This window comes from Mesocricetus auratus, unplaced genomic scaffold (genome assembly GCF_017639785.1).
Source record: "Mesocricetus auratus isolate SY011 unplaced genomic scaffold, BCM_Maur_2.0 Super-Scaffold_100007, whole genome shotgun sequence".
In the NCBI taxonomy this organism is placed as follows: Eukaryota; Metazoa; Chordata; class Mammalia; order Rodentia; family Cricetidae; genus Mesocricetus; species Mesocricetus auratus.
In genome coordinates, this window is record NW_024429191.1 from 84,217,064 (window position 1) to 84,243,687 (window position 26,624).

Consider the following 26,624-nt stretch of genomic DNA (forward strand, 5'->3'; position numbering starts at 1 on the left):
CCCTGTTGCATCTACCTCTAATATTAATGAAGCAAGAATGTTTTCCAAAGTCACTTTGATCTCTATTAGTTTTCTAAAGTCTAACATCATAAGTATTTATCACATACACTATTAATGAAGAAAGCAGAGCAGGTAATATTTAGAGACATTAAAGTGAGTTACTCTGTGGACACAAAGAACCTTGTTCTCTAGATTCTAAGGCAAACAAGCAATGGTTTGTTGCTATACAACTAAACCAAGTGTCTTCGCCAGAACTGGTGACAAAGACACACTGCTGCTTTCCTGCTTTTCCTTCCTCCCTTGCTTCCTCTGAAGGCAATGCCAGCAAGTAATGAGGTTATGGGAAACAGGCAACTAGAGAGAAAAGTTAAGCAAAGGATGCAAATATGGTACAAATAATGCAGTATAGACATGGACAGAGACCAATGATTGACAGGTCTAAATCCAGTATAAGCACTGAATGCTGGGAAACTTACAGAAAGTCAGCCTCTGCTTGTTCCTTCATCTATAGAAATGATTTATCTACTAGGATGAAATTGCTAATACATGCAAGGAACAAAGAACAACACTTTTTACATACAGTAAGCGCTACTGAGATGTCTGTCTGTCACTATTATCAGTTGTATGTAGCAGAATGGCAACACAAAATTAGCCTGCTCAGTCTCAACTTTTGGTCAAGCTATGTAAACAGCCTTCTTGCTTGAGCACCTCACATGCACACCTCTTCCTGACATTTTAAGCAAACTGAAAATAAGATCTGTATATTTCAGAGTAAAATCTCTTACTCTTCCATATACTCTGATCAGTAAAAGGCATTCATGTCTATAACCCAACAGTGAACAAGGAGAGGAAGGAAAATGTGCCAGGCTACCCCAATAATTCAAGGCTAGTCTGGGCTATTCCCTGGGAACACATCATAAAAATAAATCAGTATTATAAGTTTAGAAGAGCAGATATTCTTTGACATTTACTATAAAAAGCACACATATGTCCTCTTATTTAGACTAATATTTTCACATGTACTTCTTCAAAACTTACTTTAAAACTAAATGTAAGTTAGCAGAGAGCCGTGGATCTGTAAATTGTGTTGTTCTGTTGTTATGGTCAACGAAATAAACTCTTCCTGTTGCAGTATTGCGGATCTCCCATCCAGGAGGCAAAGGACCGAGCTCTTCACAATTGATGTTGCTAAGATCCCTGCAAAACAAATATACAATAGAAATACCTCATTGCTGGGCATGCTGAGCCAAGCAAGTGTATGTGACACACAGCAATTCCATGAAGCCTGAGAAAGTGTATTGTTTCAGAAACTTGAGATGTTCAGCTGGAATCTTTAATTCCCAAAGGTTTCCCAAACTTTCACATTCTAAATGGCTTAGAACTTATCACATAGTCTGCATTTTAGTAAGTTCCTAGCTTTTAATGCAATACACATTTTAAATTAAAACAGAGAAATCACATTACTTGCCAACATAAACTATACTTCAATATTTGTTTGACAGAAAGTATTGTTTTACAAGTGTCAATGATATAAGGAATTTCTCTTCAGAATTTTCTTTACTGTATCATAAAGCTGGTGCAAACAACGATGCATGCCATGAGTGATTGTATGCTCTCCAACAAGGCAAAACTGGAAACATTACTGAAATCTTGACATTGGAAATAATCACAGTGTATTTTTTTAATAAGATAACTACATTGTTTTGAATTTTGAAGTCTATAAATTTTATGAAGAAACACTTGGTAAAGATACTTAAGAAAAAGCCAGGCGTTGGTGGCGCACGCCTTTAATCCCAGCACTCGGGAGGCAGAGGCAGGCGGATCTCTGTGAGTTCGAGGCCAGCCTGGTCTACAAAGCGAGTTCCAGGACAGCCTCCAAAGCCACAGAGAAACCCTGTCTCGGAAAAAAAAAAAAAAAAAGATACTTAAGAAAAATGCTTTAAGATTTACTGCTGCAACGAAGAAAAGCTAAAGTACTTTTAGCAGCTGAAGACACTGTTAACTGTACCGTACACCCTAAGGATGTACAGGACTGTAAAGAACAATTCAGCTGAACACTATCAGGAAAAGCCAAACTTTTACATAAACTTTTTTTAGAAATTATTATTTTTTTAAATCAAGAAATCCTGAGTGAATGAATGTTCATGGTTGGATGAAGAGTACTTAAGGGGCGAGCACAGTAATTTAATCTCAACACTTGGGAGGCAGAGAAAGGTGGATCTTTGTGAGTTTAAGGCCAGCGTGGTCCACACAGCGAGTTCAGGTCAGTCAGAGCTACATAGTAAGACCCAGTCTGAAAAAAATCAAAACAAAACCAAAACCAAGAACACTTACAACATGTTCTTACCTAGGCACTCGTGGGTCATGCCACGTGCTCACACCAGTCTGAGTGTGTAAGAAATATACCTGACCCTGCTGTGTTGTCCTCTGTTCTGTAAAATAATGAATACACACTCAGTTTGTTATATTCAATCAAACACCATTACATGGGATGATACTCTAATGGGATAATACAATTGCCAGTTTATTTTCTTACGCACACACAAAAGGCTTCACAAAACTATTTGTTCAGACTGGCATGGTAGAGCATGCCTTTAATCCTAATGCTCAGGAGGGGCAAGCAGATCTCTGTGAGGCCAGCCTGGTCTACAGAGTGAGCTCTAAGTCAGCTACATTGTAAGACCCTGTCTCAAAACAAACAAATCACCTGTTCAATCTCTGAACAACTGTGTAAATGGTGATGAGGAGGTACAGCCAGTACCCCCAAGAGAGCAGACAACCTAGAGGAAGAGGTTAGCTACTGACTTTTAAAGTTTCCAAAGCTTTATAGGCTAATGATTTTTTTAAAGATTTATTTATTTCATGTGCATTGATGTTTTGCCTGCATGTACATCTGCATATGTATCTGTGTAAGGATGTCAGATTCCTTGGAACAGGAGTTGCAGACAGTTGTAAGCTGCCATGTATGTGCTGGGAAATGAACCTGGGTTCTCTGGAAGAGCAGCCAGTGCTCTTAACCACAGAGCCATCTCTCCAGCCCTGGCTAATGATTTTTTACTATGGCAATTTTATACCCAAATTTGTGATTTCTCTTTTCTTAACAGAGATATATCAAGGTTTTTCGGGACTGCAAGCATGGTGCCACACACTTGCAATCCCAGCATGCCGGAAGCAGAGCAGAGGCAATGAGACAAGTCCAAGACTAGCCTGAGCTACCTGTCAAAACTCCAGGCCACCAACGCCCAGCTACAGACTTTTTTAAATTTGGAGTTTTAGTGTCACACAGAATCCCGAAACCCTGATTTTTTTAACTCCCGATCTCTTGTCTCTGTGTCAGTGTAGTGTGTGCCGTCTGTGCCCACTACACACTCAAAATGAACATTGGGCTTTCCCGGGGTCTTAAGCACCCGGCAACAGTTTTCTTTTTTTAAGACAGGGTTTCTTTGTGTAGCCTTGACATACCTGGAACTTGCTTTGTAGACCAAGCTGGCTACACCTGGCAACAATAACATTTTTTCAAGATAATCTCTGGCTGGGCAGTGGTGGCACACACCTTTAATCCCAGCATTCGGGAAGCAGAGGCAGCCTGATCTACAGAGCAAGTTTCAGGATAGCCAGGGCTACAAGAGAAACCTGTCTTAAAAAAACAAAAGAGAAGAGTTAGTTTTCTGACTTTCTTAAAGCAAGTTGAAATGCTCCCTTTGCTGTTATCATACCATAGCCTTCTGGTAGATCTGGAGGTGTGTGTAAATGTGTCCTGCTCATGTAATTTCTATGTCGCTGGGACCTGACTCTTCTCTCTGCTAGTCTGGGGTCTGAAGACTGTCCACATGTTGCACCATTTGTTCCAGTAATTGGAGTATTCTCATCCACAAAGCAGCTAAGAGGTCTGCCAGGACTAGAATATTCCGAGGCTGGCCTATTGAAAAGTGACAAGGGATAAAAAGGTTAATAATTAAGACATCAAAAACAGATTTTCTAGATATCGCATATACTATATCAATAAGATAGTAAATCAGACAAGAAATGAGATGAATAAAGCAACAATCATTTTAAGAACATTATTAAGAGCAAGCCTAAAGTTCTTGTTCACCAAAGAAACTCGAATACTATTCCAATTAAGTTTTTTGAAAACTCCAAGCATACTTTTAGATGTGCTCCTGAGTCACTAAGTGCAAGGACATGGATACAGTTACCCTTTAGACCAGATTTCCACCATTCTCCCTCCCACAGGGCTTTTAACAAGCAGGTGTTCCTCCTCTCCTTGAATTTGCCAGTCATTTGACCTTTAGTTCTTGGAAACAGCACCTCTTCCTAGGTATGGCTCTTTGTTATTCAAAACTGGTGATAGTTTGTTTATGATCTAACAAAAAAGTCTGCCTGAAGATCAGAGTGTAAAGTTGGCCACACTAGTTAGCCATAGAGACCAGGCAGTAGAGGTTCACACTTTTAATCCCAGCACTTGGGAGACAGGGGCAGATAGATCTCTCTTAATTCAAGGCCACTCTGAGTCTACAGGAAATTGACCCAGGCTAAAAGAGAAACAGAGCTCACACAAAGGTGATCTCAGCACTTGGACCCCAGGCCTTCAATCCCAGAACTATAGGAATGTAAATGCGGAAGGACATAGGCACTCAGGGCAGTCTGAGGTTTGCTGGAGACAGACTGCAGTCTGAGGAGCAGTGCAGTCTGGAGATGCAGTCTCAGGAAGGATTGCCCTTTTAATCTGAGCACTGGAAGAGGTGAGAACTCTTTAGTAGCTGGCTGCTTTGCTTCTCTGATCTTCAACTTTAACCCCAGTATCTGTGTTAGTATTTAGGCATTTGCACAGGCCTCCCTTTGCAGTTCTGACAAGATATGTCCTCAGCTGCTGCCACTAAGAGCATCACCTGTGCCTATTCATTATGTTCTCTTTTAAAAGGGCCCCCACTGATCTCCCATGCCTCTCTTTCTCTCCCTTCCTCCATGTGTCCCCCCTCCTGTCCCTGGAGACTGATCTCCCCCTTTCCCTTCCCCCTTTTTATGATCCTTTTCCCCTAATAAAAACTCCTCCGATTGAACTCTGTCGCATGGTATCTTTTTTTCCTGAGCCAGTTTTTAAATTACAACAACCTGTCTCTGGGTTTTCATTATTAATACCAATTAGAATTAGTGCTATTTCTGGCACCCAACTTTTGGGGTACGAATTGATGAAAAAGCCGCTTGCTCCAGTATAGGTCAGAGCTACACACTGCTGGAGTCACCACCCTACTGGCCAGGTTTTTCTTTCTTCTGTCCTGGTGGGCTTTCCCTGGACTCACTGCTTAGGCTGCTGCCAAACTAGAGATCTGGTCAGGCTTTTACTGCTCTACGTAGCAGCAATCAGCCTCACATCTTCATTGCGATCGGCAGCAGATTTGGTGAGACAATTGGGAATTCTTGAAGGGAGGAATTAGTTAGAAGAAAGAGGTTTTTTCTCACATTAAAAATTGGAAGCACACAGGGCTATGGTAGCGCACACCTTTAATCTCAGCACTCGGGAGACAGAGGCAGGCAGATCTCTATGAGGTCAAGACCAACCTGGTATACAGATGGGGGGTGAGGGGGCGGAGGGGGTGGGAGGAACAACCACCTTGAGGAATTTAAGGACCTTTGGACAAATAAGCATCCAAAGAAGGGAGAACGACCCAGAAAAAAATTATCAAGAAAAGTAATAATCTGACCTAATACAATCTCTGAAGTCTCCAAAAAGATGATAGAATCCCACAATGACAATTTCCACCAGGGCTATGATAACACCACTAATCTGAAAAACACCAACTAAAGATTGACCTCAGACTACAAACTGCTCAGAACAATTTTTCCCTAAAGATGCTGTTGCCCCCAGACAGCATGAAGTAAATTTAAGAATATGACACCCACATTCCCAAGAGATAGGGTAGGTAGTTTTAGGTTGTTCAATGAGTTATGGATATTTGTCATTATTTAGGGAATTAGCTACAAGTAGTTATTGGTAATGGTCAGGAAAAGAAAAAAGGGAGGATATAGATAAGATAAAAAGGTAGATATTGAATTTACTTTTAAAAAGCAACTATTAGTTTTCAATATCTATAACCTCCCTTTTTTTTCTTTTCAGAGTAGATTCAACAATCTATCCTTTCATCCTATCATATCTGTAGCCCCTTTTTTCTTTTCAAAACAAGAACCCTGAATCTAATCTCCTTTGTTTAGCTTTTGGGTTAAAGGCCTGGGATTCCAAGTGCTGAGATCACCTTTGTGTGAGCTCTGTTTCTCTTTTAGACTGGATTGATTTCACATAAGCTCAGGGTGGCCTTGAATTAACAGAGATCTGTCTGCCTCTGTCTCCCGAGTGCTGGGATTAAAGGTGTGTGCCACCACTGCCTGGCCACTATGGCTAATTAGTGTGGCTAGCTTTGTACTCTGATCTTCAGGCAAGCTTTATTTGTTAGATCATAAACAAAATATCACCACAATCAAAAGTAGACACAGCTAGTTGGACAATGGTGGCACACACCTTTAATCCCCGAACTCAGGAGGTAGAGGCAGGTGGATTTTTTTTTGGTTTTGAGGCCATCCTGGTCTACAGGGCAAGTTCCAGGACAGGCTCCAAAGCTAACAACCAGAATAGATACAGCTAATGAAAATGTAGTAATGTATTCTAAGTACCAGGCCTGCTCAGAAATCACTGTGGGAACCAATAAAGCACTAGCAGAGACAGCAACAGAGGATGTAAACCACACACCTCACTTATTCTTAGCTGCTTTAACAGCACTGCGTTTCATTTTCCAAGAACAACCTTGCATCCTGATATCTTTAGACAGGAAATGCCAGAGACAGGGGCTCTATCTATTTACCATCTATCAAAATCTAGTTTAGGCTTTTCCTTTGCAAGCCCAACATCTCTTTACTGACTCTCAGATACACACCTTCCATATGGGTTTTCTTGATCATATACCTTAGTTAGCCATGATATAACAGCATCCCCCTATGATGATCCTGAATAAATATTTCATAACAGCCATTCAGTAATACTCAAATGCAAACTATAAAATGACTGCTTAACATAGTCATTTGTTTCAGTATTTACAGAGCACCACTGAAAACCATGAACACACAAGAAAGAGGATGGACCTGTGAATAGTCTTTATTGACCATTATTACCTTTAAAAAGTAATAGGAGCCAGGCATGGTGGCACAAGCCTTTAAACCCACCACTCAGGAGGCAGAGGTAGGTGGATCTCTTTGACTTTGAGACCAGTTGTATCTACAGAGTGATCTCCAGGACAGTCAGGGCTATATGGAGAGACCTAGTCTCAAAAACTAGAAAAAGTAATTGTAATTAAAATATAACCACTGTAATTACATTATAAAACAGAATTAAATATAAGTATTTTTAAAATAATAGTAGTACCTGCTCTAAGACCTAATGGTTTATACTAGCATAAAGCAATGGGGAAATCAAATAAAGGTAACAGATAACAAGGAGGAATCCAGGAAGGGCTAGCACAGACCACAGAAAACTGGTGTATGATTTTACCGTGTTGGGCGTTCCCACTGTGTAGTTCTTGTTATGTGGTTTAGATACTGGATTCTTCCAGAAGCAGTCCGCCTTTCTTCCCAACTGCAAATAAAAACACTGAGAAATAAGGCATCTAGAACATCAGTTCATTATGAGGCTGCTATTGTTTTAAATTTGCTGAAGAACTAAACAACAGTGTTTACAATACTCAGCTAATGCCGGGCGGTGGTGGCACACACCTTTAATCCCAGCACGCGGGAGGCAGAGGCAGGCAGATCTCTGTGAGTTCGAGGCCGGGCTGGACCGATAGCCTCCGAAACAATACAGAGAAACCCTCTCTCGTAAAAACCAAAAAAAACAAAACAAAACAAAACAAAACAATACTCAGCTACTGAGGTCATATTTTTCTGTCAGCCAAACTGAAAACTTTAATTTAATAACACTTAAATTGACAATAATTTTTCCAAGAATGTTGTGTTAAATGCCCAAACTAACATACTGACCATAAAATTTGTCAGATTTTACAGCAGTTAAGCAAATGGTAGATTAGAATGAAAGCAGTCCAAACATTTCTAAATCCCCTGTAATTTTTTAAAAATTAAATATTACTAGAAAAGCATATAAAGTTCTTGAAAGTATAAGCCTACTGAAACTCATTTTTAAAATTTTTTAGTTGTTTATTTTATATGCATGTGATATGTTTTGTCTGTAGGTATATCTGTGCACCACACACATGACTGGTGCCCTCAGAGGCCAGAAGAGGGTATCTTCTGTTTGGAATATGCTAGAACTGGCGTGATAGATGGCTATAAGCCAACATGTTGGTACTGCGACTTGGGCCTGGGTCCTCTGGAAGAGCAGCCAGTGCTCTTAACTGCTGAGCCATCTCTCCAGCCCTACCCCCCTTATACTAGTTTTTAAATTGATTTTAAGGCTTATTTTATTTTTACTTATTATGTATAATGTATCTGTCTATAGACCCACATGCACGCAGTGCCCAAGAAGACCAGAAGAGGGCATCAGATCACCTGGAGCTGCAGTTACTGTGGTTGTAATCTGACTTGGGTGTTTTTGAGAACTGAATTCATGTTCTCGCCAAGAACAGTGTGTGTTCTTAACCTCTGATGCATCTCTGCAGCACCAATTGATTTATTTTTATGTATGTATGTGCATCTGTATCTGTATATGTACATGTGTGTGTAAGTACCCAAGGAGGCAAAAGAGGATGTTGGATCCCTGGAACTGGAGTTACAGTTGGTGGTGAGCAACCCAATGTGTGTACTGGGAACTGAACTAGAGTCCTCAGTAAGAGGGATAAGCTCTTTTAACTGGTCCTAACTTTGGGTTTTTTGAGACAGGGTCGCAATAGAGAACTCATTCTACCTTGGAACTCACTATGTACTCTAAACTGGCCTTAAACTCATGATCTTCCTGCCTCAACTTCCCAATCGCCGAGATTAATAGGAATGGGTCGTTGTGCCTAGCACAATTTTAGGCATTTTAAACAGTTTAAGCAAAATATGCAAACACCAGAACTTTTATATAATATGTATGTTAACATAAGAAAGGTTAGCACAAAATGGATGAGTGGATAAAGGGCCTTGCTGTCAAGTAGTAACTTGTATTTGATTCCCAAGATCCATATAGAAGGAAGAGAGAAGCACCCTCCAAAAGTTGTTTTCTGACCTCTAGCATGCATACTATGGCTCATATATACTCACAAATTTAAATAAATATAATACAATTATAAACAAATAATAATTTGAGCTAAAAGTCTACCAATTAGCTATATCTACTATAAGTGGGTACAACTTATTACAAGTTAGACTTTATTGAAGTTAGCTAAAAATACTTTGAAATTAAGAATCAGTAATCAGAATTAGTATAAAAAAGTGGCGAATATGGAGAAATTCATGGTCTTGGGAATTAAGACTTAGGTACAAGATCCAGCTTCCCTACTTATTAAATGACCTTTGGCAAATTATTTATATTGGCCTCCATTTCTTTGTTGTTAAATGAGAATAACAATAGTAGTAACAACATAAAAAATATAGCTAGTAATACTGAGTACTTTTTTTTTTTTGAGACAGGGTCTCACTATGTAGCTCTGACTGTTTTGGAACTCTGTAGACCAGGCTGGTCTCGAACTCACAGAGATCCACCTGCCTCTACCTTCTAAGTGCTGGGATTAAAGGTGTGTACCACTGCACATGGCTTATTAAGCACTGGTAATGTGCAGGATATTGAACTGCTTTATGTGAATGAGTTCATTTAACCCTTGCACAAATTTGTGGCACATGGCCTCTTATCAATCATCTTGTTAAATATACAGCAAAGCTCACAGAAACTAAATAAATTAAGGTGATAATATCAATTAGCAGAAGAATGAGGACTAGAACCCAGTCGATCAAATTCCATAAACACACACTGTCCTTACTACCATGAGGATTAAAAGACATCATGCACACAAACTACTTGGTACAGTTATTGACAAATACACTTCACAATGTTACAATTACTATTACCCAATTCTCTTTTCCTTACCTCTAAAAATAAAGCAATATTCAAATTCAGTACTTGTACACCCTGTTTTAGATAACTAAGGAAAAAAATTCCTTTAAATAAATTTATAGGAGAGTAATACTTGGCAAGAACTTTCTTCTGTTTCATTTTCAAAACTTTTTAAAAGTGATATTTAATACAATTTGTGGCAAGTCCTTCTAATGTTTCAAGCAGAAGAAAAATCTATATCCTAGAACTGACCACAGAAATGTCTAGTACATCATGAACACCAACTCCCTGCCTACTAGCTTGAGGGCAGAACCGTGACATTTCCCTAATGATCTTGATGATGTTCACTTACCCATCTGGTAAATCATTATCAAACAAACGACTACAATCCACAACTTGTCCTCCGGTGCCTATTCGATCTCTGGACTGAAGACTTACTATTAAAAAACAAAAACATTATTAAGTCTATGACACTGCTTTCTAGTTCTGGCAAGCTAAATAATCATCTTAAAGCTGAGCAGTTGTGGTGCATGTCTTTAATCCCAGCACTCGGGAGGCAGAGGCAGGCGGATCTCTGTGAGTTCCAGAGCAGCCTGGTCTACAAGAGCTAGTTCCAGGTCAGCCTCCACAGCCACAGAGAAACCCTGTCTCAAAAAAACAAAACAAAACAAACAAGCAAACAAAACTCTTAAACCAAGTGTGGCAGTGCTTATCTGTAACCCCAGCACTCAGAAGGAACAGGCACAAGGATTGCTGGAAATTTAACATTAGCCTGGACACACAGCAAGTTTAAGGCCAGTCTGTACATATTAAAGAGCCCTTGTCTCAGAAAGTCAAAATAACACAAAATGTAGATTATTTTAATACTTTAGAATGACTAAATGAAGACATAGTTCAGTGACAGTGTTCTTGTCTAGCATGCATGAGGCTCTGGGATCAATTCCCAGCACTGTAAAAACCAAAGTAATAGAGTTTAGAATAAATTATATATAAAAACCCTCTGAATCCTGGCAATGGGGCAAACCTTGGGTCTCATGAATTTTACCAGCATGTCAGTATGAAACATAATATAAAACCTTGTCTAGAAAAAACAAATAATAATAACGATGATGATGATCACTAAGTTGGTTACTTTTCAAACAAGAGAAAAAAAAATAAGTAAAATTTCCAGAATGTTGGGGCTTGTTTATTTATTTTGTTTTGAGACAGAGTTTCTCTGAGTATGCCTGGCTCTCCTAGAATTCATTCTGTAGACCAGGCTGGCCTTGAACTCAGAGATTCGCCTGCCTCTGCCTCTTGAGTGCTGGGATTAAAGACATACAACACCACAAGGCAGGATTGTTGTTTTTAAAACAGGGATTTCACGTGCCTCAGGCTGGCTTCAAACTCACTATGTAGCTAAAGAGGACCCTGAGCACCTGATCCTCGGCCTTCACTCCCTAGTGCCAGGGTCACATGCATGCACCACTGTGCTCAGGTTGGCTGGAAAGTTAATTATTAATTTTGGCTAATGAAGTTTTTTTGTTTTTCATGGTAGGTTGATTTTTTTTTATGTTATCTTATTATTTCCTGTGTATGTGTGTGGACCTGAGTATGTATATATACCAAGTGCACGCAGGTGCCCACAGAGTCCATCAAATTCTCTAGAACTGGAGTTACAGGTGGTTATAAACTACCTGATGTGGGTAGTGGGAACCAAACTTGGGTCTCCTCTGAAAGAGCAGCAAGTGCTCTTAACTGCTGAGTCATCTCTCCAGTCCCAGAAGACAAATTCTTGCTACAGACTCTCCTTGAACTTGAGATCCTCCTCCCTCTTCCTCCTGAATGCTGCAGTAACAGTATGTACCATCATATCCAACTAAAAAAGTTGGCTTTCTAGGTTTTTTTTTTCATTTTTCCAAAAGGATATTATTAGCTATGAGGCATGGAGCTCATGCCTATAATCCTAGCACTCAGGAGGCTATAGGAGCCTAGTTACAGAATAAAAATCTTGTTTCAAATAAACCATATAAGGATATCATATACATAAAATTATATACATGTTAAGGTATGTATATGTGGTTATGTAAGTTCATGAGTCGGATTATATTTTAGAGTGATATAACTTCCAAGATTTTTGAATACAGCTTACGTCTCTCTTGCTAGTGGTCCTACTATGAAAGGCAGTTTCATACAAGATCTTTACATTAAATATACACACATAAATTAAAGTACAACATTTGTTCTAATTAAGTACATTTTTAATATGTGACAAAGTCAAGTCAACTATGTGGAGGTAGGTGAAATAAAATAGTCTCCTAGCCAAACCTGGCCTCAGCCTCCCAAGCACTCAAGTTATATGCATGTGATACTATGTCTAGCTTGTGATTTTTATAAATGCAACTTTATGACTAGTGAAACTACTTTTATTACCCTTAACCATTAACAGGCAAATTACATGTAAAAGGTTGTGTAAAAAGGATTTACATTTAAGATATTTCTCCCTTTCTCAGTTTAAAAACAGAAATTATCAGTAATCTTGTTTTATAAATACTTCCAAGGATAACTGCCACAGGATTTTTTATGTAGCTACTATGGCATTTTTCCATCTACGGATTCAAAGTCACTGTCTTAGTGTATCTTTGGGAACTAAAACTTTCCTTTCTGATACATTCATAATAAAATTGTTTTAACCTAAGTCCTGCTCTACATCGAGTGGGGAAACAGCAATTGATTTCACTAATTTAAGATGCCCCAAAGCTGCCTGCCTTAGAGTCCTAGCTCACTGCATATCTGATAATCTAAGACTGAGCCATCCCTTGAGGAGTGGAAGACAGTCTACTAGACCATCTCCAACAAAGCATCTTGTGAGTGATGGTTTCTCCCCTTTCCTAGCTAATGTACTCCATCAGTGCTCATTGCATTGTCATTGTTTTCCAATCAATACAGATTTCTATGCATTAAGCATTCACAAAGTACTAGGGAGTTACTTTTAACAGAATATTGCTTTCTTACTAAAAAATTAGTTTCTGAATTGTTTTCGCAAAATTAATAACATTCACAAAGTCTGTCTCAGTACTCTACTCCATTTGAATTTTTTGTTGTTGTTTTTACGAGACAGGGTTTCTCTGTATTGTTTTGGAGGCTGTTGGACCAGCCTGGCCTCGAACTCACAGAAAGCTGCCTGCCTCTGCCTCCCAAGTGCTGGGATTAAAGGCGTGCGCCACCACCGCCCCGCCGTTTGAATACTTTTAAGAGAATTCCTTCCTGAAGGATCAATAGTTCTTTACAATAACAAGTCTACTTTTTTTCATTACAATTTTTGTGTTGTATCTTGTATTTAAGTGTGGTCTACGTGTATGCTGGAGTGGAGGAATGGGGGTGTACACATGGAAACCAAAGGAGGGTAATGTGTGTCTTCTTCTATCACTCTTCACATTACCCCTTTGAGTCAGGGTCTCTTTCTGAACATGGGGCTCAGGTTTTATAGGGAGGCAGGCTGGAGGTCAGCAAGCCCCAGAAACCCTCCTGTCTCTGGTTTCAACACTAGAGTTATAGGCAAGCACTGTACCATGCTGGCTTGTTACATGGGTACTGGGATCTGAACTGGTTCTCAGGCTCGCACAGCAAGAACTCTTAACCCCTGAGCTATGTCTTTACCCCTTTATTACATGTATATATTTTAAATTAAGTTAGGCTGATCCTAGACCACTGTAGCAACTTACATGATTTATATCCATTTCATACCAATACAAGGTATTCAGAGGTATTCAGAGGGCTGGGGCTGGGGATCAGTTGATAGAGAACTTGCCTACTACAAATAAAGCCCTAGTTTTGAGGCATAGCACCTCACAAAACCTGCACTCAGAAGACAAAGGCAGGAGGATAAAAAATTAAAGGTCACCTTTGGCTAAAGAAAGAGAAAAAAATTTAAACCTATGGTGGTTTAAGTGAAGTTAAAACTCAGAATTTTAAATCCCACACTTACCTACAATCTGTCCTCGAACTGTATCATTGTCATTTGGCCCCAGTTTGCATAGATCCAACCTCTGATCTATTCAAATAAAAAGTTAGCTGGTATCAGAAATTCTAGCATCTATAATCTATGTGGTACTTAATTTTTACAACTATTGAAAATCAGATCTATATTTTAAAATAATCATTTTAACTATAAAATGAATGTTTAAAATTCTCTAACTGCATATATAGTTAATTTAAACATCACAGCAAGTTTTGACAAATCTAAATTCCAAACACCATGAAGTACTACCTGGTAATAAGCAGCTCTCTCCAATGCTTTCAGATCACTTCAGTCTGAGCCTTGGCTTACCTCTTAATAGTAGTTGGTCATACGCAATTTATAGCTGAGTCCTGACTTTCTCATATATAACAAAAACTATGTAATAATTTTTCAAGGATTAAATCAGATTATTTAAAACTCTCAGTAAGTACCTGGCATGTTTAAGTACCCAATAATGTGACCTGTTGTTATTATTTTTTAATATAACCTTTCCAAAAGATACACAAAACAAGTATAAGTAAACCAAGGAGAAAAAAAAAACAACAACAACCTGTTTATAGGGGGAAACTCCACCCAGCCTCACTCCTCTCATTGCAGACCCTGCCCCTAAGAAAGCCTGTCAAGGGTCAGCTCCTCCTCCTGAGGTGCTCAAGACCATGCCTACAGGCTGGTTCTCCCTTGTGGTTTCTCCTCTTTCCCTGAGACCACCTGGGAATGCTCTGCTGAGATTAAACCTGGACTTTTAATTCTTAATATGGTTTGGTTTGATTGGCTGCATCAGCAGAGAGACTTAATATTGAGGTACAGAAATTCAACAGTAAGTTCTAGGCTTGATGTAATCTTTCAGATCCCTCACCTGTAAATACAACACTAACCTGCCCCCAAAATTATAAGGCACAATGTCACCACAGCATGTTGGCACACGCCTTTAATCCCAGCACTCGGGGGCAGAGGCAGGTGGATCTCTGTGAGTTCGAGGCCAGCCTGGTTTATCATAGGAGTTTTTTTATATATACCTAACCATTTTATCTACTAATAGTTGGTCTTTAATTGTCACCTAGCTGATTACAATCCCCTCAAATAAAAACTCTCACTCCCATTTCAATAAACCACCGAAACTAGGTGCTAAAAAAATTAAAGGCATGTATATTGACACCTTTCTTTCTAATCTTCTGGTTATCAATCACTTCTCTTTTTTTATTAGTAAAACCTGTTCTTTCACAATTTCATATATGTACATTGTAAGGATTCAGGCATCATACTGGCCTGCCCCTGGCAGAATGCACTCAGGCAGTACCCTGGTCAGCCCAGGGTTCCATGACTACTAGTCTGCGCACAGGTGCAAAGGACCCTTTAAAAGAGAGACCCCCACCCACTCTTTCTGCTGTTCCCCTGGGGCAGACAGGACTCTTCCTCTCTCCCTCTTCTCTTCTGTCCTCTCTCTGTCTCTGTATCTTTACCTCTGTTCTCTTTCCTTCCCCTTTTCCTCCCCTTTCTAAGAAACTTCTCACTAAGCTCTGTTTGCCTGGCATGTTTGTCCTCCGCCTTGTTCTCATCTGCCATGGAGTCTGCCAAGGTCCCTCATGTGCATTATTCCTAATATAGGTGATATATTCTGGTCACTCTATTTCCTATCCACCTCCTATCACCCCTCCAACTCTCTTCCCTAACAAATCTCTTTCACCTATTTGCCAACTCTGTGGATTTTTTGTTTTTGCTTTGTTGTTTTTTAAAAGTGTCTCACGTAGTTTAACTAAGGCTGTCTAGTAACTCCAAGTTTGTAGCTAACCACGAGAGCCTAGTGGGTTCACCGGTGTACATACCTGGGTACTATTCTTCCTTTTCCCCCAGGATCTGTTAGTTGGCAAAGAGATCAGCACTGAATAGTAGGGCCCCATGAGTCTCCACAGCTGACTGTTAGGAGGGCTGGACCTCTGTGCCTCCAGTGTCAGTATACATACACAGCTGCTGCGGGTTCATGGTCACCACTGTGGCAGGGTGTGCTTAGCAGGGGGCATTTTGGAGCCCCTGTCCCCATCCTGTGCCTCATACATTTATTCCAGCCCTTTTCCTCAGCATCTTCTGAGCCTTAAAGGGATGGTGCAATTTTCTTGTCTAGAGATCAGGACTGAGTCATCCAATGTTCTCAATATCCTGTGCTGTCATGGGCCTTTGCATTTAACTCCATTTATACAAGGAGGAGGTTCTCTGTTTAAGGAGAAGAGCTGCCTTCATCTGATCTGAGACAAGTCCAAAATGTCAATCACTTATCAACAACACAAACTCACTGGAAGCTGAGCATCATCACTGATTCACCTCTAGGACCACATCCTTACAATGTGTCATTTAAGTATTTATTTCCTGTGTGTTGGGGAAGAGAAAGAGAAAAGGGAGGGGGAGGAAGGAGGGGGAAAGAGCTATCCACTTTGGTGGCTGGTACACACCAAAACATTTTGCCAGACCAAAATGTTTCAATTTTTTTGTTCATTAAATAAATACAGATCAGGAATTTTTCTCAGTGCTTCAGATATATATGGGAACTTAAGTTTTTGGACATGTACTACATAAAAGCTCTCATACATATTTTCCAATTAAAAAAAATTACTCACAACCAGTGTCTTTGAGGCGGTTGATGGCATTGGAAAGAAGACGAACACAACCAAGAAATCCAGCACCTTGCTTCTTATGGATCTTCTTATGATTCCATACGCTGATTGTAACTGAATCAGACTTTCCGATATACCTACAAGACAAAACAGTTACATGAATGACTTGATAATTATAAGTAGTATAAAATTTCACTTTTCAACATCCCAAAGTCATAGGTATATTTCAGGGTACAGCTAAAAGAAGCAAATTGTCTTGAATTCAATCAATCCAAAGAACTGAACTTAAATGTTAAAAATAATTTTTAATATAATCCCTTTTTTTCAATCTTGGGTTGGGCAACTTTTTTTTTTTTTTGAGAAAAGAGGCTATTTTAGGGTTTGGGAATGTCACTCAGCTATAGAGATAGCACTCGCCTAGTAAGTGCAAGGCCCAAGGTTTGATTCCCAGCACAGCCAAAAGAAAAAAGAAAAGAATACAAAAATTAGTAGCTACTATTTCATAGCACTAAGGCATTTTATAATGATTATAAATCCTAAAAGAACTTTTATCACAGTCACACTTTAGACATATTTTAATTATTACCTCAGACACTTAGTTTACCTTCAAGAGGCACTGTCAAGGCTGATAGACCAAAAATCTGACCTACCTGTTATATTTTTAAATGCTGCAGAACAAAATCTGTTTGTAACGCTTTTCCTCTGCTTCTTTCCTATATGCAGGCCTTGAGCGAGCAGGACTCTTGTAGATTTCACTTCACTGCCTGCAGACAAGCAGAGCAGGGAAAAGCGTTACTGAACTTGTCTGTGCATACGCCTGCAAGTATGTAAAAGCTCTATAATGGCCAATTATTAACATGGCATCAAGTCATGCAAAAACATGGTTAATAACATAATCATGTGAGTAGAATCTAACTTTCAGTGATTCTAAGAGGTCAAATTTTTGGTCCAGCAACCTTGATCTTAACACTATCATTCAATAAAAAAAAAAAAAACAAGGAACATGAAAGATTCCCTAAATAATGCTCGCTCCTGAAACTCTGATCATGCAAGTCCTTTGCTTTTGTTGCTATTATTGTTTTAAGGCATGGTCTCACACAGTCCAACCTGGTCTTGAACTCACTATGTGGACTAGATTGACCTTGAACTTCTAATCTTGTTTTTATCCCTCCAGTGCTGGGATTACAGGCATGTGTCACTACAACCAATTTTATGTAGTATAGGGGATCAAACCCAGGGCTTCATACATGCTTGGCAAGTATTCTACAAATTCAGGCCTTTGTTTTGTTGTTTGTTTAACCCAAGCTAGCCTTTAATCTTACTGTCCCTTTCTCCCAAATGGTGGAACAGGAATGGGCCATCAAACATGGCTCTAAAATTAAGTTAATTTGAATTGGGTCTATTGTTTAAAAATGAGATGTTCTAAACTATCATTTAGTATGCATGCATCAATTTCCAAATACTCCTACATGATATAAACTGCTATGTAACTACTGCATGTTATATCACATAGCAACAAGTAACACCCCAAAACAAGCGCTTAAAAAAATTACTAATGGCCGGGCGGTGGTGGCACACGCCTTTAATCCCAGCACTCGGGAGGCAGAAGCCGTCGGATCTCTATGAGTTCAAGACCAACTTGGTCTACCAAAGCTAGTTCCAGGACAGTCTCAAAAGTCACAGAGAACTGTGCCTTGAAAAACCCAGAAGGAAAAAAAAAATTAATGTTTCCTAATGTGTTTGCAGTGATTCTAACATATTGACTCCTGAGGCCTCAGGGTAGCCCACTATTGGCCTAAGGAACTCTATTTAGTACAATGTACCAGTATATTCTTTCTGTATACCACAATACAAAAAAAAATTAAATTCTAGACTATAATAATTCCCGAAGTATGGGTCTTGTGAAAATAACTGTGAATTACTAAAAATAACTGTAAGTACTTAAGTTTTACAAGTCAAAGGCATTCTGTCAAAATTACAGAGTTAGAAACTAATTAGAAATTGCATTTAGGCAGTCTCTGTCTTCATTTTAAGGAACACTTGTGTAATTTAATAACACATGGCTAGAAGAAAAAATGAATTCTTTTAAACCTATAAGTTAAACATGTTTGGTAGGTTGCTATTTTTAGGATGGGTCTTGCTCTATTGTCCAGAGGTGCTGAGAATTTGCAATCCTCCTGAATAGACCGTACTACAGGAACACACCGCTATACCCAGTCTTACATTAAACAGAAATCTCTATTCTATTAGAACCTCAACTTCCCCAACCAGTATAACATTTATAAACAAAATCCAAGAGGTTCTTTTTTGTTGTTGTTGTTGAACTTATTTTTATTACATATACAGTATTTTGCCTGCACACCAGAAGAGGGCACCAGATCTCACAATAGATGGTTGTGAGCCACCATGTGGTTGTTGGGAATTGAACTCAGGACCAGTGCTCTTAACCTCTGAGCCATCTCTTCAACCCTCAAGAGGTTCTTACAATTATATTTTGTTGTGTTTTAACAAATAAAGCTTGCCTGAAGATCAGAGTGCAGAGGTAGCCACATAGAGTCCAGGCAGTGGTGGCACACACCTTAAATCCCAGCACTTGGGAGGCAGAGGCAGATGGACCTCTGTGAGTTCAAGGCCACCCTGAGCTACACAAGACTGACCCAGGTTTTAGACTGTTTTAGGAAACAGATAGGCGGTGATGGCTCACACCTTTAATCCCAGTACTTGGGAGGGAGGTGGAGACAGGAGTGATATGGCTTGGCAGAGAGGGAATGTAAGGCAGGAGGAGACAGAAACTCAATACATTCAGTATGAGGATTCCTAGAGACAGGATTGCCCATTCTTTCTGAGGATTTGGTAGAGGTAAGAACCAGTGGCTTTCTGCTCTGCTTCTCTTATCTTTCAGCATTTACCCCTATATTTGACTCGGGTTATTATTATTATTATTATTATTAAGACTAATTAGAGTTCCCACTACAGGTTCTAACATAAGGAATTTCTGTATAGGAGGAAACAGTATTACATATACAGCCAAGACTTTGGCTAAAATGTAACTGTTATACTTTCCCCTCCATTGCACCTTGAAACGTGTAAGACAGACCTCCCTAGGGAGCCAGCTAATAGTAACTATACAGTAAGTGTCATTAAGCATGTAAAAGATCTCAACATCACTAGTCTTCAGGAAAAGGTAAACTGAACCTACAAGAAGTACAGTTAAACTTCTTCAACATACGTTAACTTTCTTCTCTCTCTGTCTCTCTCTCTCTGTGTAAATAATCCAAAGCACATATGTTTACTTTCTTTTCTGTCTCTCTGTCTCTCTGTCTCTCTCTGTCTCTGTCTCTGTTTGTCTCTCTCTCTCTCTCTCTCTCTCTCTCTCTCTCTCTCTCTCGTGTGTGTGTGTGTGTGTGTGTGTGTGTGTGTGTGTGTGTGTGTGTGTGTGTAAATAATCCAAAGCACTTTTTCCCTGGGTTTGGTTCCTCTTTTATAAATGTCAAATCATAATGTTGAGCCTGTGGTGTTGGAGGCCTGCAATCCTAGCTATTTAGAAGAGTGAAATAGGAAGATTCCAAGTTCAAGGCCTACCTGAGCAACTTAGTGAGACCTATCTCAGATAAAACACATACAAGTAAACAAGGGGGCAAAGGGGATGTGGTACAGTTCAGGGGTAGAATGCTTGTTTGCCATATTTGAGACCCTAGGCTCAATCCTTGAAAAAGGAAAAGGAAAAGATCGAATTATAGTATATGCAAGCTGAAAATATTTTCAAAGATTATATTACATTAACTCTGTGTTTCATCTCAAATTAATCATTTACACCTACAGGTCATAATGCTGATTCCATTTTGGGTCAAGAGTGTTCTTCACAGTATCTGTAGAATGGCATTGCCCAGAACCATCAACTACCACTTTAGCAAATGGATCAGGGAGTCCTGTGGAAAAAAGCAAGTATTTTAAACGGAAAAATATTTTGACATGTAAGATAACAGATTACTTAAGTATTACCACTTGCTATAAAGTATTTCCCATTCTTTAAATCCTTTATAAAAGTCTAACATTCAGACATACAGACACACAGAGGCCTACTTTAAACCAAACATTGAAATCACTTACACATTGATATCAAAACTGTTGTTTTTTTCTTGTTCCCAACTCAGAACACTCTGTTAAACACTACCAGAGTCTAGCAGGTGGTTGCCTGGGTGCCTGAGTATTGTAAGCAGCCACTGAACTCTCAGAAGAAGAGTATTCAAAACATCCACTGTCTTTCCAAACAATTGTCTTAGTCATTCATTTAAAGAGCTTTTTAAACACAGGCTGTCATACAGAACATTAACATCAGAAAACTCAAACTAGCTAAAAACTGTTACTGAACAACCAACAACTACAAGTACTAAGAGACTCAACAGAAGGGAAAGAAAAGTAGCAGACATGGGAGGGGGCTGACAGTAAGTAAGTATTTGGCGGTACTGACTAAAAGAGCAAATACACGGGGGACTATTCTAAATGCTTCATCTTAAATCTTTACAATAATCCTCTGATGGAGATGAATGTTGTTAATCCATATTTTACTAATGAAGAACAAAAATATTAAATAACTAGCTCACACCGTAGTGAAAAGTATGGACACAGTCTAGAGCAGTGGTTCTCAACCTTGGGAGTGGGGGGTCAAACAACCTTTTCACAGGGCTCATCTAAGACCATCAGAAAACACAGACATTTATATTACAATTCACAAGAGTAACAAAATTATAGTTATGAAGTAGCAATGAAAATAATGTTATGGTTGGGCATCACAACATGAGGAACTGTATTAAAGGTCGCAGCATTAGGAAAGTTGAGAACCACTATAAGTTTAGACTCTGAACCTATGTATATACAGGCTAGTTCTCAACTACTATGCTATATTTATACTCTGGAATGTACCCCAAAGGTAGTGTTAAAGGCTTGGTCCCGAACTCAGCAATCCTCAGAGGTGGTTGGAAAAAAACTGGTTTATGAGGGCTCTGACCTTATCAGCAGAGTAATCCACTGATGTATTTGTAATATGATGAGCTACTCTGGGAAGTGACAAGACCTCAATGAAGAACTGGGTCCCTGAGGTATACCTTATCCCTGCCCTACTCCTCCTCATTCCTCTCATCTCTGCTTTGCAGCCATGGTGAAGTGAGCTGTTTCACCATGTGCTCCCTGTCACAATGATCTATCTGCCTTACCACAGGCCCACATAAATGAATCTAGTTAAACATGAGCTGGAAACCTCTACAACCGTGAGCCAAAAACAAACAAACAAGCAAACATCCCACAAATCAAAGGAGGACTATCCTGACAGACATTGTCAGTGATGGAAACTGACTGACACACCACCCATGCACTACTTGGTTCAAGAGAGTGAAGCAAAGCTCAAAGGCCAGAACAGACTGAATGTGAGCGAGAAGAAAGGGCTGCAAAGCACACACGGGGGAGAGAGGACTTTCCTAACACAGCAGAGCTCTGAGGAGAGGACAATTCTTGGACACATTCTCTTCTTTTTTTTAAAGGACCCTACAGAGTCCAACCGAAGCGTGTGTACTAAGGTGCTGGCTCAGGAGTTAAGGGGTTCAGGTTCAGTCCCCAACATCCTCATTAGTCAGTTTACAACTGAATATTAACCTTAGATCCAGGGACTGACACCTTCTGAGGCATCTGCACATGTGTGGTACACATAAACTCACTCAGGGATATAAGCATACACACACACACAAAAAACCCAAACCTTTAAGAACTATATACTTAGAAAATAAAACTACTGCTAGGAGTGGGTGGTGACGCACGCCTTTAATCCCAGCACTCGGGAAGCAGAAACAGTCAGATCTCTATGAGTTTGAGGCTAGCCCAGTCTATAGAGAGCTAGTTCCAGGACAACCAGGGATACACACAGAGAAACCCTGTCTTGAAAAAATAAAATAAAATAAAAATATTATTGAAATAAAACGGAAAATACTGGATGCGGTGATGCATTACTTTATCCTAGCACTTAAGAAAAAGAGGGAGATTTTTGATAATTTGAAGCTGACCTGATGTACACAGATAAAGCTCCAGTACAGCTGAGACAACATATTGAGAACAAAAATGATTCATGAAAAGAGGTGTGGGAAGCCAGGCAGTGGTGGTGCACTCCTTTAATCCCAGCACTCAGGAGGCAGAGGCAGACGGGATCTCTGTGAGTTCGAGGCCAACCTGGTCTACAGAGAGTTCCAGGACAGCCTCCAAGAACAAAAAACAAGAAAGAAAGGGAGTGGGAGGGAGAGCCAGCAAGGTAGCTCAGAGGATAAAACTTCTTGTCACACAAAACTGATAACCCATGCTCAATGTCCAGAATCCATATAAAAAAGCCCAATGCAGCAGTATGCATCTGTAATCTCGAGCTTCTCTAAGACGGGAGGTGGAGACAAGAGAATCAATCACCCAGAAGCTCCCAGGCCTACTATACACACATCATGTGTACACACACACACACACACACACACACACACACACACACACACTAAACAATTTAAAAATAATTTGCTGCTCCCCAGGTTCAGTTCTCAACATGATGGCTCACAACTGTCTATGACTCCTATTAGAGGAGATCCAAGGCCCTCGCTACCCTCCATGGGCACTAGACACATACATATATGCAGGAAACTCACTTATGAGAAAAAATGCTAGGTTAGCAAGATGCCTCAGCAAGTAAGGGCACTTACCATCAAGTCTGACAAACTGAACTGAATTCTTAGAAGCAATATGGTAGAAGAGGATAACAGACTTACACAAGTTATCCTGACACAGTTTGCCTATATGTGAGTATATGTGCACACACACACAACCACAAAATAAATCCGTCAAAAAATTGTTTTAACAAAAAGAAAAAATATTTTCTATACAAACTTCTTCAGTATGCAGGCCTCCTTGTCACAGTCTCTTATGGTTTATTTTCTGCTAAATAGTTACAACTCAAAGTAAAGTTCTATTCCTTAACTCAAAGAGAAACATCAGTATCCCCTTAACCTGACAGTATCACTGCTGTACAAAAATTTATTTTCAAAGACAAATTGCACCCAAAGCTGTCAAGTTTTCAAAAGCTAGAGAGACCTCTAGTGGTAAACACAAAGTAGCTACTACATTTTCCAAATTGTAAAAAAATGTTCATTCTCCCATCATCTGAATCAGTTAGGTCCATCTGACCAGACAAATACACTAGCGAGCTGAATGAAATAAAACATAAAATGGGGCAAGAAAGTTGGCTCAGCAGGTAAAGTGCTTACTGCCAAGCTGACAGCTTGAGGTCAATCTCCAGGACCCACGCGGGAGGAAGAGAAAATGGGCTCCTCTGACCCACACATGCATACAAGCACAAAATAAGTAAATAGCATCTTTAAAAACTTTTTAAATTAAAACTCAGTTACTTTCAGCCTGGTTTGGTGGCAGTTCCAGGTTAGCCTGGTCTGCAGAGTGAGTTCTAGGACAGCCAGGGCTGTTACACAGAGAAACCCTGTCTCAGAAAAACATCATCACCCCCCTACCCCTCTACCCCTGCCACCCCCCAAAAAAAATCACTTAGAAAAAAAAACTCAGTTACTTTCCAAACAGGATATTTTTGCTTGGTTGAAGGAGAGGGAAGTTCAATGATTTGATTCAGCCTCTATAAAATATTTTAATAAAGATGGGAGTGGAGGAGCACGTCTTTAATCACAGCACTCAAGACGCAAAGGCAGGCAGATCTCTGAATTTGAGATCAGTGTGGTCTATAAAGCAAGTTCCAGGACACTCAGGGCTACATAGAGAAACTCTGTCTCGAAAAACAAAAATTTTACTAAAAATACTTAATGGATTACCTTACAGATAAATATCTGCCCCCACCCCCACCAAGTCAGGGTCTAACCATGTAGCCCAAGCTGGCGTGAAATCCACTAGTCTAAACTGGCCTTGAACTCCTCATCACCCCCCCCCCAATGCTGGGATCATGACACAAGACAAGACCCAGCTCATACAAATGTTTCTTAAAAACTGATTATCAATGAAACATTCCAAGACTCAGATAATGGATAAATGAAAAGATGTGTCATCAACCTAATTGTAGAATCTACTTGGTAGATAACTTATTATAAAATCCTTTACCTGCTGATTCACAGCTGAAATGTTTCCTGCTGAAATTGTGAGGGAAGGGAAAGAGACTGATGTTTAAAGGTCAAGAAGCTTGAAAACAGCCCCAAAGTATGAGTTAAAAACTTTTCTTAGCAAGGGTTATCCCCAGAAATAAACAGCACCATCTCACACACAAATTTAGCTTATAAAAACCACATGACAGGTTTTTCACCCCTGAACTGAAATACATTTATTTCCTTAACTGATACTCATGCCTCGCCTTAAAAAGGATTACATTTAACGCAGTTTAAATCACAAACAGAACTATTAACAACTGTCCTCTGAGGACTGGAGAGCTCAATGGCTAAGAGCACTTGCCACTCTTGCAAAAACCCAGGTTCAGTTCCTAGCACTTACAGAATGGTTTCCAACTGTCTATAATTTCACTTCCAGGGAACCCAATACCCTCTTCTAGCCTTCAAGGGCACTAGGGTGCAGGCAGAGCACTTACATATATACAAGCAAAACACTCATACATGTAAAAATTAAAAGAATATTTTAACTCCATTCTTGATCAATAAACACACTCAAATGAAAAAAATTTAGGATCTACTGTCTTTCTCTGAGATTATTGTAGGTAGACAAAACTATAAATAGGTTCAAAGCACCCTGGAGTGCAGGTATGAAGCTAAACCAGCAGAATCTGGAATGCTGGTCAAGGGTGAGCATCAAGTCACTTCCATCCTGGGCTGACTCCTCTGGAAGGCTACAGAGCTGGCTTGTTGTCACTCCCTTTTCTGAGTCATCGGTATCTTCCATTCTAAGTTTCAAAGATAACTATGCTGCCTCTAACCCTTATGAAGCAAGCTCACACTCTTAAATTACTTTCGGTAGTAAGTTTTTCCTGCCTACATCAATGAAAAAGATTTTCCTTCTGTCACCTACTATTCAAGTACAGTCTAAAGTATCTCTAAAGTGCCATTGTCAATTCTTAGAGGCTTACAAAGAAAGAGTCTCCCAGGTTTCTGAGGAACTCGGAGACAAGAATATCTGGATGTTTTATGAGGGAAGCTGTGAATGGGGCTCTGGGGAAAGGGAAAGAACTTGAAAAGGAAGGAAATCTGAAACAAAAACTGAGGATTTTTCCTTCAAATCGAGAGCAAATGTCTTAGAAGTGTGCCTGCCTCACTTTTGTTCTGGGAAGCACCAACCCAACCCTTCCTGCCAATTTGCAGTTTCACCAAGACAGGCCCTACATCAATTCAACTTTAGCATAACCTTTAAAACTTACACCGTGGCTTTTAGTTTATTAGTGATAAGGAGGCAAAATTGAGCAGCAGCCCACGAGAGAATAAAATTGGTGTGAGCAGACACAGTTGGGGAGTTCTATGACCTCTGGACCCTCCTCTCCTGTGAAACGTTTGTGGGGTAGACAGTCTAACATACAGACGTGGAAGGGTACTCCCAACTGTCCTCATCTGCTTCAAGTTATCCTATTTCACACTTCCTCACATAAGCACAAAGATATCATAACCATCCATAACGATAACTATATAAAATTATGTTCTTTAAGCTTAAAGTCAAGTTCTACTACAGAAAGATGTAAAATAATAAATGAAATTAAGTATGTATTTAAAATGTGTCAAGAATTACTATTCCTAGCCGGGCGGTGGTGACACACACCTTTAATCCCAGAACTTGGGAGGCAGAGGCAGGTGGATCTCTGTGAGTTCGAGACCAGTCTGATCTATAAGAACTAGTTCCAGGACAGCCTCCAAAAACCACAGAGAAACCCTGTCTCAAAAAAACAAAAAACAAAAACAAAACAAAAAAAAGATTACTATTCCTTAAAGAAGTATTAGTATTGTTATGTGATAAATAT

At 39.6% G+C, this 26,624-nt stretch overlaps 1 protein-coding gene across 1 annotated transcript in view; it reads right to left on the reverse strand.

Annotated features, from left to right (window-relative positions):
- Positions 1 to 26,624, reverse strand: part of Smurf2 (SMAD specific E3 ubiquitin protein ligase 2) — a 95,642-nt gene that overhangs the window by 25,274 nt on the left and 43,744 nt on the right. Inside the window, exons 3-10 of the mRNA XM_040749966.1 lie at positions 20,457 to 20,565; positions 16,640 to 16,773; positions 13,998 to 14,063; positions 10,383 to 10,467; positions 7,538 to 7,621; positions 3,717 to 3,919; positions 2,348 to 2,432; positions 1,039 to 1,197 (exon numbers count right to left, since the gene is read on the reverse strand). Of these exons, the coding sequence (XP_040605900.1) occupies positions 1,039 to 1,197; positions 2,348 to 2,432; positions 3,717 to 3,919; positions 7,538 to 7,621; positions 10,383 to 10,467; positions 13,998 to 14,063; positions 16,640 to 16,773; positions 20,457 to 20,565 (925 nt within the window). The remainder of the gene's footprint in view (positions 1 to 1,038; positions 1,198 to 2,347; positions 2,433 to 3,716; positions 3,920 to 7,537; positions 7,622 to 10,382; positions 10,468 to 13,997; positions 14,064 to 16,639; positions 16,774 to 20,456; positions 20,566 to 26,624) is intronic.